Source organism: Diorhabda carinulata, chromosome 3, assembly GCF_026250575.1.
Source record: "Diorhabda carinulata isolate Delta chromosome 3, icDioCari1.1, whole genome shotgun sequence".
Taxonomy (NCBI): domain Eukaryota; kingdom Metazoa; phylum Arthropoda; class Insecta; order Coleoptera; family Chrysomelidae; genus Diorhabda; species Diorhabda carinulata.
In genome coordinates, this window is record NC_079462.1 from 36,168,019 (window position 1) to 36,186,947 (window position 18,929).

General features: G+C 29.3%; 1 protein-coding gene across 5 annotated transcripts in view; it reads right to left on the reverse strand.

Annotated features, from left to right (window-relative positions):
* LOC130891351 (anillin-like) overlaps positions 1 to 18,929 on the reverse strand; it is a 24,591-nt gene continuing 5,662 nt past the window's right edge. The window contains exons 1-7 of one of the 5 annotated variants that reach the window (XM_057796008.1): positions 11,214 to 11,239; positions 11,008 to 11,148; positions 8,038 to 8,262; positions 6,514 to 6,644; positions 3,281 to 3,632; positions 2,279 to 2,616; positions 1 to 1,434 (exon numbers count right to left, since the gene is read on the reverse strand). In XM_057796008.1, coding sequence (XP_057651991.1) covers positions 823 to 1,434; positions 2,279 to 2,616; positions 3,281 to 3,632; positions 6,514 to 6,644; positions 8,038 to 8,104 — 1,500 coding nt within the window. In that variant the 5' untranslated portion in view covers positions 8,105 to 8,262; positions 11,008 to 11,148; positions 11,214 to 11,239 and the 3' untranslated portion in view covers positions 1 to 822. Of the gene's footprint in view, positions 1,435 to 2,278; positions 2,617 to 3,280; positions 3,633 to 5,928; positions 6,645 to 8,037; positions 8,263 to 9,591; positions 9,763 to 9,982; positions 10,161 to 11,007; positions 11,149 to 11,213; positions 11,240 to 18,929 lie in introns of those variants that run through there. The other 4 variants (XM_057796004.1, XM_057796005.1, XM_057796006.1 and 1 more) reach the window with 4 other exon arrangements.

An 18,929-nucleotide genomic window follows, 5' to 3' on the forward strand; every position in this document is an offset into this window, starting at 1 on the left:
TAAATTGTCAAAAGTTCTTTATTTGATACAAACAACTAATCGTATTGAGTCACAAATAACCCTAAATAAAAAATAACAGATTGTATAATAAACGTTTTATTACATAACACACTTTAAAAACGATAATGCTACTATGCCAAAAAGTTTTTATTAATTAAAATGAAAATATTTCTGAATGGTACAATAGTTCATATCCATGTTTCATAATTTTGTTTCAAATTACATTATAACTCAATTTTGTTGGTTAACAAATACATCCTGATAACGCTTTGTTTCAAAAATATTACTCACATTGTTGAAAGGCAACTTAAAGATAGTATTACGACTATAGCGATATTTGATTCAATATATATGGTAGTCTACGAGCTGCTAAATATAATATCTACAAGATTGTGATTGTCAAAAATTATAATTTCTTATGAAAATCTATTCACCTAAACGAAGTGAATTTGTCAATTCTGATTCTAAAAAGTTGCACATTATCCTAGTGTTTCATAAATGTAAAGACTTTTATCTCATATCCATTGGTTTTCGCTAAAACTATAACTCTGTATTACAGCTGATACACTATACACTACGAATCAAAACATTTTTGTATTATTTACCAAATAATCATAATTCGGTCGTTAATATGTTAAGATGAATAAAATTTCTACAAATTATCGCATAGTGTCACTTCGTTTCAAATGTTTAATATGTAATAAGTATATGGGAGTTATCCCATATATAAAACTAATCCAGTATTTGAAACTATATAAAAAACAGTGAAATCTATTAACAAACAAAATAACACAACTAATCAGTAAATAAAAAAAATAATTTCTAGGAATACATATTATTTTTCAAACCATTCCAACTTAGAAGTGATTGAACAACGAAGTTCAGTTCACTTTCCCATGCTTTCAGATCTGATAAATTATCAGCAGAAATAAAATATTTTTTAATATCTAGATAATCCCGCAAAGGCAAATACAGTGTTCTCGGTCGAGCACAAGCGCTTCTATCGGCGAATGTTATCTTGAGTTCCGTGCAATATCTCAAATCTACAACGTCAATGGGAACAGTTGATTCTTCAGATGGGTAATTCCAGTATTGTAAAATAAATCCATCCAATATGCACCATCTTCTATTCCAAGTTATTACGCCGTTTTCTATTCCAACTGTGAGAAATCCAGTTAGTTTATTGGTTAATTTATAAGTATATTGGACGTTCACATCGAAGAATGGTTGAAGAGGATTATTGGAACAAATATAATCCCATTTTACATGCAGATTTCCATCATCACTAATTTTTCGTAAGTCTGAATGTCGTATGTTGCATTTACCAATTAGATTGAAAGCAGTATTTTCTGTTTGGATAAAGGTATTCCTTGGATTGCTTTTCAGATTTTTGTTGCATCGTATGATACTTCTCGGAGATGGGCATTTACCATTCTGGAATATGAACAAAAAACATTCATTTTAGTGAACATTTAATAGATATTTACGATAAAAGTGTCGTAAAGATTCATATTGCGAAATAAGATGGGAAACCCATTGAATATCGACATGATGGATGGAAATCCAGTAGTGTCGCTGAAGGATATGTAGAAATATCCTTAGAAAACAAAAAAAAATGTAGCTACTGAAATAATGGGAGGAGAAATAGTTTCTACAAAAAATTCAATTGAAATTGAAAAGAGCTACCATATAAAATTATTTCAAGCTATACAAGATGTCCCAAAAGTAGCATTCGATTTTTTTAATAAAACGCCCTATACAGCGTCTCTAAAATAGGTTGAAAATTGAAAATAATTGGGGTTCACTTAGTAATGCCATTCCTATTCAAGATAAAGGGCGTTGAAAAAATACATTTCTTACAATTTTGCAGAAACTTTTTTATAAAATTTTATACGAATCTGTTTTGGAAGCTGATACGCCTCATGCGTTTGTTTTTATATCTGACTCTCATAGAGGGCGTTAATTACACGGTTCATATCAAGTACTACTTAACATAACTTTTAAAGTTAGGTTAAGCACTTAAGTTATTCAATTTCACACCAAAAATGTACTCTCGATAAAATTCGATACTGTATATAGAATTTTTGACAATCTAAGGTAGTGACTAGCCTCCATTTGTTGATGTTTTTAGTTATTTATGTTGAGTGAGATAATAAATAGAAATATCATCACACTCCAGCAACGATGTCATTGAGTAAAAATTATCAAATTTTTGAGAACGAAATGTCTATTCTTGGAACCATATAATATAAACATTTAAATAAATCTTAGCACTTACCTGATATACACAGTTTTCATCAACTATTAGTAAAGAGTAGACGGCAATAGTAATGTCGAAATCTTGATGTAATTTTGAAAATTTGAATGTTTTTGGTACACTAACGGTTCTATCCATATCTTCAATGATCCCACTATCTAAAACGTATTTTCCACTTTTCAGAACGACTATAAAATATTCTTGACAATCTGTGAATTTTTTCGAGGTCGTTTCTTTGTTTTGAGTGAAAGTAACATCTGATAACAGTATTTCTCCTGTGCATCTACTATCGGCAGCTGAGACATATGATTCAAATTCTATTACATTTATTTCATTTACGAGTGCTTGTTTTGTTATAGCTGAAAACAAAAATATTTGAATATACTTCGGAACAAATCGTGTAGATGATAAAAGTTTATTTTTTGTGAAGCACTAGAATAAGGCATAAACCATCTAAGAAAATCACGTGTGCATTACTAAAAACCAGAAGTCAGTTTGTCAAGTTTTACACGTGTACCAGAACCGATAGAATAAATTTTTTCCCCTGAAAAAAGTGAGAAGTGTAAAAGTTAAATTGAACTATTCAGTATAATACCTGCATCTTCTGATATTCATATTATATTACATTTTTTCTAGAACCTGTGGCTGAGTGATTTAAAAAGGATTTGAAAGACAAAATTTAACACAAATTAACATAACATTATAAAATTTTTATAACATTCATTTAATAAATACTTTATACATTTTTATTTATATACTACTCTTTTTCTTTCGTACATAAACGATCTACTTCACAAAACTGCAAAGCCGCAGACCATAGCACACTGGTGTCGTCTTTCGAATCAGCCACCCCAATAAACACCCAAATACGTAGTAGCAACAGATCACCATCAATAAAGATGGTAAACTCACTTTCTTCAGATACAAGTAGTAATAATTCGATTAATAAAATGTTTAATTTGATAATCAAAGTGATCACATAATTATTCCTATCTATATTTTATAAATAAATAAAATACCTACTCGCAATAAGTAAAATTCTTTCTGCTTCTATTCGTTCTCTTCCAACGATGAAGTTCTTTGAACTCTTACAGTAACTGAGAGCTTTAGACGTTTGAAATATAATAGAATGTTGTTTTGATAATTCCAACTTATATTGATCCAGAGTGGAAATAGGTTTTTCAGGCGATGGACAATCCTTATTTTCATCAAATATAATCTCTTCATTTTTGGTAACATCACTACGAGACGTCCATTTTGACTTATTACGTTTCAAAATTCGTTTTAAAGAAGATCCGATAGAGGTAGTTGATAATAAAGAAGATATTCCTGAAGTCCCAATGCTTTCTTCACATGCTTCCATGTTTGAGTCACACTAAAAATACCATAATTTCATATTAATTTGAATGATTCCCGAAACATGAATTTGAAACTCTTGCGAATCGGAAATAGTTATTTATATTACAAGGAATGTAAGTAACATTTACTAGTTGAGACTAATTTGCGTCCAAGCCATAAAGAGGGCTAATAATAAAGTTCAAGACTAGTAAATATACTTACATGCCGTGAAATGTAGAAAAAATTTTTCCTTTTCACGCAACATTAATTCTGATGTATCTATTAATTTAATTCGATACTTTTCAAATGAAATTATGGTCCGGTTTCTACAGCATCTTAAGCATTAATATTTTATCAACGTCAAGCTGACAGTATAACCCAAATCTAAATGGATATAGAAGAAGCAACAAATATTGCTTGTCTGCCGCTCGACAAAGAGGTATGAAGCAATATTAATATGTCACGAAATGGTGCCAAAGATTACTGCTGCAGCCGTACTTTTAGCATATTTTTTATGAGAAATCTGCTGTTAAAGTCTCCATCAATCTTATGGTGTGAAAATTCTATGCTGAAGACAATCCTTGTCATAGGTAAAGTCGCTTAAATAATCATAGGAAATGACATATAAATTTGTACAATTCTGTATATTCTATAAAATAATATAGTATCACTGACCAAAAGAGCTTCACAATTTGACTGAAATCCAAGGTGTATAGAAGAAAAATGACTTTTTTTAAAGTACTACATTTACTATAATTTCAGGATAGCTTTCTACTCTCGTCGTGGTCTTCTGAATCTCGACTTGTTTACTTTTCAGTATATTTCTTATTTGCCGGAAAAGCTAAAAGTCTTATGTGCAAAATGTGATAAGTTAGATGTCGGCAGAGAAGAAGACTTTTAGCGTTCGAAAATATCTGAATCAAAAGCGACATGTGACAAGGTGCGTTATCTTGACGAAAAAGAAAGCTATTGACCATTTTTCTTTGCAAATGTTTCATATTTGAGGTCAAAGGATGTCCCGACCATTTGTTGGCTTCAACGGACTCAATTCTAATTTCAAACAGTTATCAAAGCTACTAAATGTTTATAGATAGATTTCAATATTTAGCGTGCTTCTTTGGCATTTTTTTCAATGTGAGATAAAACTTAATGTGTTGTGCAAGATCACCACAGACCCAAAAGTTAATGAGGAAAAGTCTGAAAATTTTACCAGGCCAATAGACCTAATATGAGGTATAAGAGGCATCACTGGATGTAAGCCTCACCAAGACATTATAGATGTTAGATTATCTGACACTTGCGAGCAAATTAACCCATAGAATGTAAAAAAATATGCTGATTTTTAATAAAAACTTGTAATAAAAAAAACTAAAGCAACTATAGTAGTAGTCTGACAACCTAGAACTCCTCCCCACGTCTTAAATGATGTAAAAAATCATCTTAATAACTTATTTTTAATAAATGGATAGGTCGAGGAGGTCCTTTTGCATGGCCATCGCGTTCCCCGCATTAAATAGAATGGATCAACTTTTTTGGAGATATAACAAAAGCTTGATATATGCAATACCGGTAAACATAAGGAACGATAGAATAAACTTCCATTGTGACGTTATAAGACAGAATCTTGGAATGTTATTCCAAGAAATATCCTTCGGATGTGTGTAGAAGTGCAAGGTGCCCACTGCGAACATTTATTATCAGTTTTTTTTGTTTTTATTTGATATATTGTAGGTTAATCAACTAAATTTCCCTACATATCAATCTTTTTCTTACGTAACACATTGGTCGACAGTATGCAGTTCAATTAAAAATATGTTTCTTTAATATGTACAAAGATCTAAAAATATACATATCTCCTAAACCTTTTCGTTTAAAAATCGATTAAAAAAATTATTTTTGCTATCTTCAGATTGTGCAAGTTATTCCAACACACTAGATGGATATACGTATGTCCATGAAAAATTCATAATGTCACAGCTTATTTTCACGTCATCTATTCACTCCCGAATTTTTTTAATGTCCCGGAACACTCTGTAGTAGATTTAAGTGTTTTGCAGGGTAAAGGTTCTGATAGTGGCGATCCCCTGATGGTATTAGGTAAAAAAATGTGCTAAGAAGCCTAAACATGACGGGAAAACTTAATTTTATAATATTTAAGCCATAATATATGCAAAAATCAAAAGAATAAGAGCACAGCTCACGAGAATCCGTGAGTGAAATAAAAAAAAATTGCAATTTGCATTCTATAGTCTTAAAAACATCCTAAGATCTCACTGTTTTGACTGATCGCCGCTGTGAGTTGAGTTAAGTAAAGTTATCTATTGAATACTTACGTTACACGCACTTAGTTCATTCAAACTAGCTGCGTCTCCAAGTGCTTCGACCAAAAAACTTCTTGGGTCGTATTCAGAACAAGAAGAAATAACATCTACTTCAGAAGAATTCGAATCGTTCGAGATATCTTGTGTAAATTCGATATTAAAATCAGCGGATCCTATTAAATCTTTTTTTATGAACGAATATCCGTCCAATGTATTTATTGATCCACACTCATCGCTATTTGTATTTGCCACTGTTTCTTCTTCAGAATTATTACTTATTCTTGAAATCCTGCGTGTGTACATTCTACTTACATAGTAATTTAAAATATTTTCATATTTATTTAGTATAATACTTTGAATGATTGCAGAATCATTTGATTCCACACTGCTATTTCTCAACAAGGCCGTTTTTCCCATTATGGGGCGTTTATTTTTACTTCCCTGATGAGATTCTTTTGGATTGACATCGTTCCCAAAATTATTTTGAATAAATCTACCATCACTATCAGTATTTAGAGTTAATGTGGATAGTCTATTCTTGTTTATTTGTATACGATCTACTGTAGCTGCTCTATTATATAACAAATTTTCTTTTACCTTGTTATTTTCAGTGTTTCTATAAGATACGTTTGTTTTGTCGTTAGTTTTACATTCTTTAAATGACGAGCTTCCTTTTCCTGGAGAGGTAGATATATCAATATTATCCATATTTTTTACTGCTTTTGTACCTAAAACAATTAATACTTCAATAGTAGAAGTTTTGTCAATTGTAATTATGTGAGAATGTTAAGAATATATACGGTATGAAACAGCCAAATAAATAATGAGGAAAATTGAGAAAAAATTATAAAAGGATGTGTTATATGACACTGGTCAATACCAACTTTCTTATTTTATATGCAACTCCCTGTATCAAAAATGTTTCTTATTGCTCTGCTTTTATTACCTCCTCGTTTAAAGAAAATTTACGACCTTTTAAACTTTTTTTCAGTTGAGGAAATAGATGATAGTAGGACGGAGCCAAATCTGGTAAATAAGGGTAGTAATTCAAACCCTAAATCACGAATAGTAATCACCAGTTATTGTTCTACCCTTATCAAAAAAAATCAATTATGATTACTCCATGGCAATCCCAATAAACTGAAGCAAGAACTTTTTCAGCAAATTTTTGGACACGAAACTTCTTAGGACTTGGAGAACCAGAGTGTCGCAATTCCATCGATTGTTGTTTTGTTTCTGGATCTTAGAAATGTACCCAAGTGTCATCCATAGTAACAATTCGGTTTAAGAAGTCTACATCGTTTTCAAATCGAGCACAGATCGAACGCGATGCTTCTACCCTTGCACGCTTTTGGTCAACATTGAAACATTTAGGGATCCATTTTGCAGCAATTTTTCTCATGTCCAAATTGACGTGAACTATATGAAATATTTAGTGATTCAGATATCCGTTTTAGCCCAAATCGACGGTGTGATAAAATCGTGTCATAAACTGCATCGATATTTTCGGGGACTGACACAGAAACTGGCCATCCCGATGGGTCATCATCTTCAATGGGAAATTTACCTCTTTTGAAGCTTGCAGTCCAATTTTTCACGGTCGCATAAGAAGGACATTGATCCCCAAGGGTATTAAGCATATCTGCTTACCTCTTAACCCTTTTAAATACAGGTACTTGTTGATAGCTCGATACCCCAATTTTTCGATTTTCACAATTTCGGTGGACATCTTTTTTCTTTTAATTTATTGCGTAAGTCTGGTTTATTTTTTTGACGTCAAACTTTACACTGACACTTTTAATAAGTTATTGTTCGTTGCTATGGCAACGCAATATTTTGTTTATGCATGGAACTGGTCTAGGCTAACTAGATATTAATACATCCTCGTATCTCCATTAAATTTGTTATCAATGAAGAAGGGACCTTTATATGATTTCCAATAATTCCTGCCCAAACATTAAACTTTTTAGGATATTGCGTATGTTTTTCTGTCATCCAGTAATGATTTTCATTAGACCAATAGGGGCAATTTTGATTATTAACATGACCGAGAGGTGTATATTTGTTATCATTATAATTCAATACATCTTCTAATTGGCTCACATTGTTATCTAGCATTACCATTATTCCTAACGACATAGTCTTCCTGAGTTGGTATCATTTCATACGGACGCATTTTATTTTCCATCAATATTCGAAAAATTGATATGTGGCTAATGTTGAAAAATGGAGCTGCTTTCTACTAGAATCATATGGGTTTTCTGGAAACCCAAGCATAATATACAATTTCGTTTCATCATTAGAAGTTACTTTTTATTTACTCCCTGTAGAAAGTACACGCATGTCCTAAAAAATTCATAAAAGTAGGTATCTACGCCTATGGTAGATCAAACAAAACTGTCGGCAAGGGTGATTATATAAGTTTTTATAATCTGCAATTGATATTGGAAGAACTATAAAAAGGATTATCAGTTTCCGAACAACAATTAACGTGATCCGAACATTCGGATCATAAAAGTTAACCCGATCATAGAAAACCCCTGATGTGTGCAATGAACTGACTTATTACAAAATCCATGTTATATTCGAACTTCGCGTTCCAATCAAATTCACCTACAACGCCAACAGTAAAACTTTAGATAAAACAATAGATTATGGATGTTTATTTAGAATATAAAGTGTGAGGTTATGTCGAGTATAAATCCGTGCTGATCAAACGTATTAAGAAGGCTTTTGTGCACAACGTCACAAAACAAGATATTATATTTTTTGATAGTTTATAGTTTGACGAATCCAGCGATACCCTTCTTTCTATGTGTTATCGATCAAAATCTAAAGAAATTTGAGTTCAAAGTTCGCTCCTTTAACATGAACTCTTATGGAAGTCATAGTTAAATTCTTTGATTACATATTAAATCAGAATTGCTCAAATGTTAACGTTTCATTTAACAACTTTAAAGCGTTGTTTTAGATCATAATTTATTAATTTTAAATTTTAATTCTCCAATATATGTGGTATAAAAATCAATATATTTTAATTTCAATATGACTAGTTTGATAGACGCGGGAGTCTCATAAAGAAGTTATCTGCGCATTCGGAAAGAGCTGAGAGATCACTGTAAAGTAAGCATTTCTTTAAATAATTTAAATTGTGATTATAATGAGTGGATATCAGTACTGGCTACATGGTACTTATAGATTAATAACTTAGATAAAGTTGGTTGAGGTTTTAAATAAAATACAGAATAATAATAATAATAATAATAACATAACCTAACCCAACTTTCTCAACTAAGTAAGAAGAATAAAAACTGAAAATATCACGCCGTAGTATTACAAACCCTTTGTCAAATTTTCGGGTTATAAATGGGGTTTAATTTAAAGGCCAGTTAATTAAATTTGTAAAATAAAAATGGAAATTACAAACTGAATTGAAGTATGGCATTGTTACCGTAATAGTATTATTGGAAAAATTCCATTAAATAAGACATGATCCAACTCCTAAATGATTAATGGCAACATTGGACATGCCATATATGACACAATACAAAATGAGGTCTTAATCGAGTTACGAGTACGTTGCGCTTCACATAAAGCTGAAAAGCACACATTTTCATAAATGAATTTCTCAAAATCTATTTTCACATTTTAAAATTTCATATATAAACTCCTTACCTCATGGACTATTCGCCATGAAAATATGAATATCTAATTAGGTGGACTATAGTCTAAAGTTCAGCCACACTTTTCACTAATCAAATAGGAATTTCAACGTTAACAGACGTGAGCATTGCGGGTGTGTTAATTGGAACGTACCATTTAGCTGTTTATCTTCAGAATCTATATCAACAATGTGAAGAAATTAAATTATAAGAAACTGACAACCGGTCACAAAACTAACATTGTACTCAAGCCGGTTCTGCCTTATTATATATCGAATTACCAGGTTTTTATGATATTCTACATAATTGCAACTCAAAGTATTCAATTTAAATGAAATAGATTTATGAAAAATATTAATATGGACAATTATTAACGATATTACAATTTAATAAACTGTACTTACTTTTTTACAAAATAAATTATTTATACACACTTTCCACTGATTACTGTCCATATATTTTTATTTTCAACAAATAATTAAACAAGTTTTTACATATATATATCAATACATTCTCCTAATGCTACGAATAGCACAATGATTTAGTTCGTCTTCAGTGATAACGAATTACTTGCAAGTTCGAAACTTGAATACACTGAATGTGCTCAACCAATTTAGTAAATATAATACAATAAAAGAATTATCGCCTTTGAATCAACTTGACGTTTGCAATAGATAGATCCTTTATAAAATGAACATGTTTGGGATAACACGTTCGAACTTTTATCCTATTCATAGCCAAATTCACAAAACACCCTCTTAGATTACTTATCTATTATTTTCGATCGTACGGTTACAAAAAATTTTGATTTTAGTGAATTCGTATATGGGATTAGCTTAGTTTAATTTGAATAATTGATAAAAATCTTCATATTCACGATTTTCGTTGAAATGAATGATAATAAAATTATTACTTTTTAAACTTATCATAGAATAATAATAATAATATTATTATAAAATAATTCGTCAAAGTATGAATGCATTGAACTGCTTCATCAAAAGCATGCGCAAAAGAAGCTCAATTCATAGATGATCACGCTACTAAATTTTTTTCATCTTCTTTCGTAAATCTAACCGTCCTAATTAATTAATTAATAAATTGGCCAAATTGTAAATAAGGCTACGCAATTTCATTGTTATTATTAATAAGTGGCAACAAATATATTTTACCTTAAAATAATAGTTCTATTAAAATATAAAACGTTTACGTATCAAATGGCGAAAATTATAGTTCGAGATATATTTCGTGATTTATAATCAAAACAATATCAAATATTTACCTAATTTTTTTAATTTAATTTCCGTCTAAGGTGTCAATAAAATATTGGATCTATTTTATATGTGTATTAATAAAAAAACAAGATTAGATATAATTAAGAAATTTGAAATTGCAACTTTAAACAAGAAAATTGAAAAATAGAAGGACTTACCAATATAAATTTGATGACCATCGTAACTCTTACATTAAACTGTTGTTTCTTCAGAAACCACTAGAAATCATTAAAATCAAAACAAACAATTTTATTTAATATCCATTTACACAATTACTAATTTAATGGGTAGCCAAATACCTAAAATAAATATAATTTTGTAAGCAATAAACATTAATTTGACCTGATAATATAGAAATACATACTAATACAAAAAGCTGAATCATATAGCAAATGAGATTAATGTTTCTGTTAGTAGTTTCCCATGAATTTGTAATTGGATATATTCTCAAAACTTTAATACAGGCGTGTTTTATTTTAAAATTGTTGTAACCGAAGCAAAATTGCAAAAGTAATAATTAAAGTATTATAAATAAAGGTTAAAAATTATACACTAAACTTCTGGAAAAGAGAATACGTAAAAGTAAATTGGAAGGACAACATGCAACAACATACCATCCGGATATAAAAACTAATTATAATATATTTCAATAAATTTATAGCAAGTAATCGAATTAATATGAAAATAAGAACAGAAGAAATATTTTGCCTTATTTTTCATTTAACAAAAGTTTTCGGCTCAGTGGAAATATAGGAATATAAGAGTCTGCAGGAGGTGGAAAACCGAATGGAGTATGTAAAAGTTTCATATAAACTTTCTGTAGCTGCTTATTTAGTATTTTCCATATTACTGCAAAGCGTTATCATTAGAAAAATACAATGAAAAACTAAGATTTAAAATAGGATGTCCCGAAAATAATTGAACATAACAAATATATGATGATTTTTTTAGATGTTCTATTTGTTCAAATTTTCAACTCGACATGAAAAGTGTGAGTCAGTTTTGTGTAGATTACCATGTGTCTAGGTTTTGCTAAAATGTTTTATTTTATTGTTTCAAGTACTTCTAATCTACATATATTAATGATAATAATATACAGGAGATGATTGTTTGTATAAAAATAAGATGGATTTTAGTGATGAAACATTATTTTCACTCCACCTTTTTTTTTGGAGATATCACAACTACAATGTTGAGACCTTAAATTGAGTTTTTTTTTATTTTGAATTTCGGTAGGCAGAGAAATTTCGTGCAATCGTAAAGATATTATTACCCGGAAAATAGTAACTTTTAGTTTCTTTATTATCAAATTTGTATTTATGTTTCTCTCAGAATCTGTAGTTTCGAAAAGAAAAGATTAAGAATTGTTTCAAATAAAACGGCATTTTAAGTATTTTTTATTTTATTATACTATAGGGTGATATATTCATAGAAGTTAGTTGATACATGGCAAATTAAACCTCAGTTATTTTCTTAGTTATCATTGAAATATTTTCATTTTTGTATAATTGTGTGTAATGAAAATATTTATCTTTTTCTATGATGATGATGTTTATATTGTACTTATTGTCAAAAAATAATGAGAACGAAATTATGAAATAAATGAGATTATTGAAATTTCTCTTGTTTTATTTTTCTTGGAAATTTCCTTTTGGCTAGCAAGCAAGAGTGAGACGAATTTTTCACTTATTTAAACAATAGGATGATAAATGAAATTATTTTATAAATTCAAAAGATGCCAGATCTGAAGACTAGGACGGTTATTCGTATTATGCTTTTGGAATTCCAAAGTTTGCTTTGCAGCTTTCATACCCATAACTTTTGACGGTTTATTTTTAAAAATTTTGCATTTGAAGTTCTTCAAATAAAAAAAAGTTCAAAAAATTGAGATATAGAAATTTCTGTGGTGACTTCCTTCTACTTACCTACCGAGTAACGAAATACTCGCGAATGGATTTGCAAAATGGAAAGGGGCACAAATTAGCAAATTGCGTCACTTATTTTATTTACAAAAACTCTAAAACATGAATTTGGTTTAGATATTTAGTACTAGCAGCGCTATCTATGTACAGAAGCTCATACTGAGCTCATTTCAATATTAGTTTCTACTAATTCGTATGTCTCAGCTCTTGACTTTTTGTCACCTATTTATAAAACTGAAAGGAAGATGGCGTCCGTTATTTTCACACCAATTTATTTTTTTATGAAGACCAAAGTTGTGTCAGAATGAAGAAACATATTTTCATTGAATAATGTGTCCAACATCACGGAAATATGAATGGAAACTTATCTCGAACAAGCGAAACATAATTTTTTGAAAATGAGATTAAAATTTTTTGACTCCTTTGAGAGATGTATACAAATTTATATGAGAGGTAGGTAAATAAAAGAACCCTCTGTAACTTATTGTAAGTTAAGAAAAAGAATTTACCTAACTGACTGCAATATCATCATATTCGATTAAATAGTCATTATTTGTTATTTTATATACAAAGAACCCAAAATTGAAATTCTCATTATATTTCTTCTTTCTAATGTATCACACTGTAATATATCTTCATGTAAATGTAATCAATCCGGATTACTATAAAGTAGCTCCCATCCAATAAAATAATATGTTTGGTTTGTAAAGGAGTTGCAACATTCTGTATAGTTCGAGATAATTTCAAAATATGATTTTTAATGACCACAACTATTATTTGGTACACTCTGTGTAACTCTTTCAATATCTATATTATGTTAAAAGACAAAAATAAATAACTAGATATAAAAAGGTTTTATACATGAATTGGTAAAATTACTTTGATATCATGAGATATCAATATTCTTTTAGAATGGTTCAATAATTAGTTAAAGATCGTCTATTTGGTTTAATTGATTATTTTGGGGACGTCCTGTAGATAGTTTAGATTGTAACCGTAATTGATGTTTAAATAGCTACAAAAATGAATTTTTTTAAACCTCAAATACAGAAGACACCCTAAATAAATAAATAAATAAATAAATAAATAAATAAATATATATATATATATATATATATATATATATATCTACTTTGTAAAGCATTTACAAAAAAATGTAAGGAATTTTTTTTGAAAACTACTAGGATACATATAAATGATTAATATTTTTCTTATATTGTAAAATATAAATAGTTGAGAAAAACCTTGTATATCATAATTGACAAAAATAATTTCAGAACTAAAATAATATGAGCCTCTGTTAAATAACAAAAAATCGTAAAATTTTTGGTTGTAAACAACTAATAAAATCAGGTATTGAAACAAAAAAACAAAAAAGGGATTTTTTGTATAATTGGAATTCGAAAGCGGACGAATTTTATTTAAAATATTTAAGTAGTTTTAGTGAGACACTTGTCATGGCGTATCACAAGTTATTGTATGCCTTCATCATAGAAGGTTGCCGCATGTGTTTGGAACCATATTGTAACATGTTCTTTCAGCTCTTCGTCAAAGTTGAAGTGTTGATCATCAAAGGAAAGATTACAGGTGTAAGAAGAGATGAACGTCGCTACGAGCGAGGTCCGAGCTATACGGAGGATGATCAAACACACCCCAGCCAAATTCTTGGATTTCTCCTAATGGAGCGAATACATAATCACGAATGCCATACGGAGCTAGTTTGACTTTAGATTTTTGCATTTTATCAAGAAGCCCTAGTTTTTTAACAATACTTAAAGTCAAAATGCTTACTTTGCATCCTGTATCTAGCTTAAATGTTACCTTATGACCTTCTACAATAATTTTCTTCAACCATGACAATGGTTTCTTTACGCTACTAACAGAACCAACTTTTCTTATAGACTGAACATATAACTCATTTGAACTGCTCTCACACTCAATATTTTCTGATTCACTATCACTGAAAGTTTCAGTTTCTACTTTATTCACTTTTCTTCTGCCCGATCCTCTATAGCTCTTCTTTTTCTCCCATTTCTTCTCAGACTGATTAATATTATACTCTTTTTTACACACATTCGCAAAATGATTGCGTCTCTGACATTTTGCGCACGTTTTATTCCAAGCAGGACATGTATTTTTCTCTCGATGTACATAGCCACAGAATTCACATTTCCCTTCTTTTTTTTTCTTTCAAAAAGGGCTTAGATTTTACAGATCTTACACTAGCTTTATTCTGCAAAGCCTATTTGCAGAATGTTTTTGACTAACTTATCTTGTTCTACAGATGTCTATTGCTTATGTCAACTTTAGATCAGATTTTCTTAACAATTCTTCTCTAGTGCTTTGGTTGTAGATGCCCATCACTATCCTATCTCTTATGAATTCTTCTAATAAATTACCATAACCAGTTGTTTTTCCTTCTGTTCTTAATTCTGTCAGAAAATTATCGAAACTTTGTCCCTCTTCTTGTGTTATACTGTTAAATAAGAACCTTCCATATATAACATTTCTCTTTGGTTCATAGTGATCTCTAAATTTTTTCAAGACATTATCAAGAGTTTTCTGGGTCTCCGGTAACTGATCAAAAGAGTTAAATAAATCAAGACCATCATCACAAACTCAATAGAATTGCAACCTTTTTATCATCATTTTCATTACTTAAACTTATAGCAGTCAGAAAATTTTGGAATTTTTGTTCAAATTTTTGCCAGTTATCAGCTAGGCTTCCTTCAATGGATAAAGGATCTGGAGGTTTGAAGTATGATTCCATTGCTATTGGTTTCTACTTATATCGCGCAGCAAAGTCCAGCTTACTAATATCTAAGTACGAATGTACGAAATTTACTCAAACTTATATATCAAGTTTTTACACCTGACACCATGTATTATTCCATAATCCGAGCTATTTTGTTAAAATAAAACTAATCTGTTAATGTAACACCACTTGTATTTATTAGAACCTGTTAACAAAAGCCGCGTATTGGAATCGTCTTTTCTCAAGTCCAAAACATTGGCCTCAACCCCCCATGCCTGTTGAGCCAATTAATTGTAACTTTTAATTGACTCGTACAAAGGTGGCGAGATAGCTATGAAATAAATATATAATTGATAACCTATATAATACATCAATTGTTTGAAAAAATTACTCAAGGATTTTTATAATCTGAATGAATTCCTTTTCACTGATTAGTAATTTTAGCCAATATAATATGTTCAGAAAAACAATGGTTATTCTATAAGAAATTGTTATGATGTTTGTAGAGTGTTTATAATTCAATATTTTTAATGGTTTACAATGGATTCTGGTGGGTTTATTTTAGAAATCTTTCGTTTATATTATATTCTGTTATTGACCATTATTAAACCTTTTTTTTGTTAAAAGTATCCTTCATTTATTTTTCTACATTGGTTATCGAGAATTTACAAGAGGTATAATATATTTGAAAAACAACACGTGCGGTGCAGTTTAGGAACACTTTTTATCTGTTTGTAGAATAGTTTGTTTACATTATATCGACGGTTTAATACCGATAACGAAAAATGACCGTGCAGCCCCTTTTGGATGCCTTTGTCTTTGTTCCAAGAATTGTTTGTTTCGAATATATTATTTTTTATATTTATGAGATTACGTTCAACAAAATTCTTAGAGAGATAAGGACCACCCTACACTATGAGAAATTTTAAAATCACAGTATTCTACATAAATAATCGATAGTTGGAAGAATTTCTTATTTACTTCACATTTCGAATTTATTTTTGATATTCATGAAAAAAATAACGTTCAATAGAATATTTTTAAAGTTTTAAAATCACAGAATTCTCGATATCAAGATAACAAAAATGTTTTGATTTGGTCTTTATACATACCTATGAAGCTAATTTTTTGGAACTTTGAATGAATTTCAGTAACATTGTTTCAAATTCTACGATCCTCAATTAATAAGAAAATTTTCATGTACCTGTAATCACTAATGAAAGTACTAATTCGAAAAACGAAGGTATGTCGTAAAACATTAAAAGTATACAGATTCCCAAAAGGAAATTACTATTATTTGCTGCCCTAACCTCTACTTATATAGTCATTTAATAATATTAAGTTATTGTGAATTGTAATAATTAAATCTATGCCATGTTTTATTGTATGTATTATATCTATTATCATTAATTATTTAAAACTTTCTTAGAAATATTAAAAATATATCTTGCTTTATATTGCTTTATTTATTTTTTCTTTGAAAACACTATTTTATTCAATATGGAAATTATATAACAAAACATGTAATATTTAATTACTTATTATTTAATAAATCACAACTTTACATCTTTTCAGTTCATTGACCCCTTTCGAATTCTTTGGGAATGTCTAGACTCGTTTTTGACTTGCGCACTGTGAATGTTGAAGTCACAAGCTTTGAACAATGCATTTAATTATTTAAATAATGAAACTTTGACAGTATTACAAATTCGGGAAGATATATTTGATGCTAAATTTTCTATTCGTAAAATTTCGTGTAATTTTGTTTTCGATTGTGAAGTGAAAACTATTTTCTTATTGATATAGGTAAGATATAATTGTCTTTATGTAATAATTAACGAGATTTGTCCAATTAAAGTTTCCAGAAAAATGAACGAATTCAGTGTATTACATTTTAAGGAAAGCTTAGGTTTTATTAATTTTTTTTTAATATTGTCAAAGTAATTAAAATTAAGCATTTTCTTCAGATAATTTGAAATTGTGTGAATCATTAATTTACTTATAAACATTAAACAAACGATAATCTAAAATATAGATATCCTTGTCTGTCTAGACAGCATGTCGGCCATCTTTGTAGGTCGATGCAATTATTGTTCACGTCAAATCTTTTCAACTGTAATGTGTTTTTTCGTATAAAAATATATATAGATATTAATATTAAAATACCTTATTTCGATTGTAGTACAAAATAGTTATTACTAGATAAATAAAATACAGAGATACCGAATCTGTTTAATAACGACAAAAAAATCTTTCGATTTCTAGTTTTAAAAATGTGACTAATGTTGAAAATTTTTATTGGAAACTTTGGAAATTTTCAGTATATCGATAGAAAAGTTTTTATTTTAAAATTTTCGTGAAACGGAGTGAAAATAAACATTAAAAGAATTTTCCGTGTTTCAATACAATATTGTGTGGTGAAAATCATGGATACCCGGAAAATTCTTAACTACCAAGATGGTAATTTCCTCATTTGTGAATTGGTGAGTGATTTTTTGTCTTTTTATTTGATTTTAAATTCACTACCTAAAATATTTCTTCTCATTTGGTCTCAGATTATGGAGTGAAAACTATTTTCTTTTATATATCGGTAATATGCGGCCATTCTTTTGGAACTTTGAAATTTCAAGTGCATTAAACTGGGGATCTTTTAATAAAACAAACTTAATCTAATCGTTTTTCACATATTTTTTTTTTATTGATAGATACTCAATACATAATTAGCTAAAGGGTTGTTAGTAAACTAATAATTGAGTTTTCTGTTTCATAGAAAACTTTCCAAGTGAAGGTTTCAAATATTTTTTTTTCTGGTATTTTTTCGTCTTGTTCAATAATTGGTAGGTATAGGAAAGAGAAGATAATTTGTTGTTTGAATTTAGTGCTTTGCTGCTTTGTTTTTTCAAATAGAAAAAATTTTGAGCTAATGAAATTATCAAGAATGTTTTTCAGGTGACTGATTTGCATTTTGAAAACTGTTCAGTCAAAACTTTCAATATTCACTTTCCAATTATTTAATTTCTTGTATGAGCTCTCGGGGTACAATAATTCGTAGGTAGGTAGAAGATAGTTTTTAGGGTTGATATTTCAATATCTTTGGAGGGATTGTTATTCTATTTTTAAAATTTTATGTTTATTTTATGGTCCAAATGTAATATTTACGATTGATATTTTGATAAATTGTTGAACCTTCTCAGACCCTTTCTTTATCCTTCCAAGAATTTACTTTTTTTGCTACATTTGTTATACCCAGAATATAAATGTGTTATTGAAAAATGTCACGTCACAGTGTGAGATGGGGCATTATCGTGAAAAAAAAACAAAAACCATTTGACAGTAATCCTCGGAGTTTGCTCTGTTTCTTAATTTCCACGCATGTGACTAAATCAAACGGCAAAACGTCGGA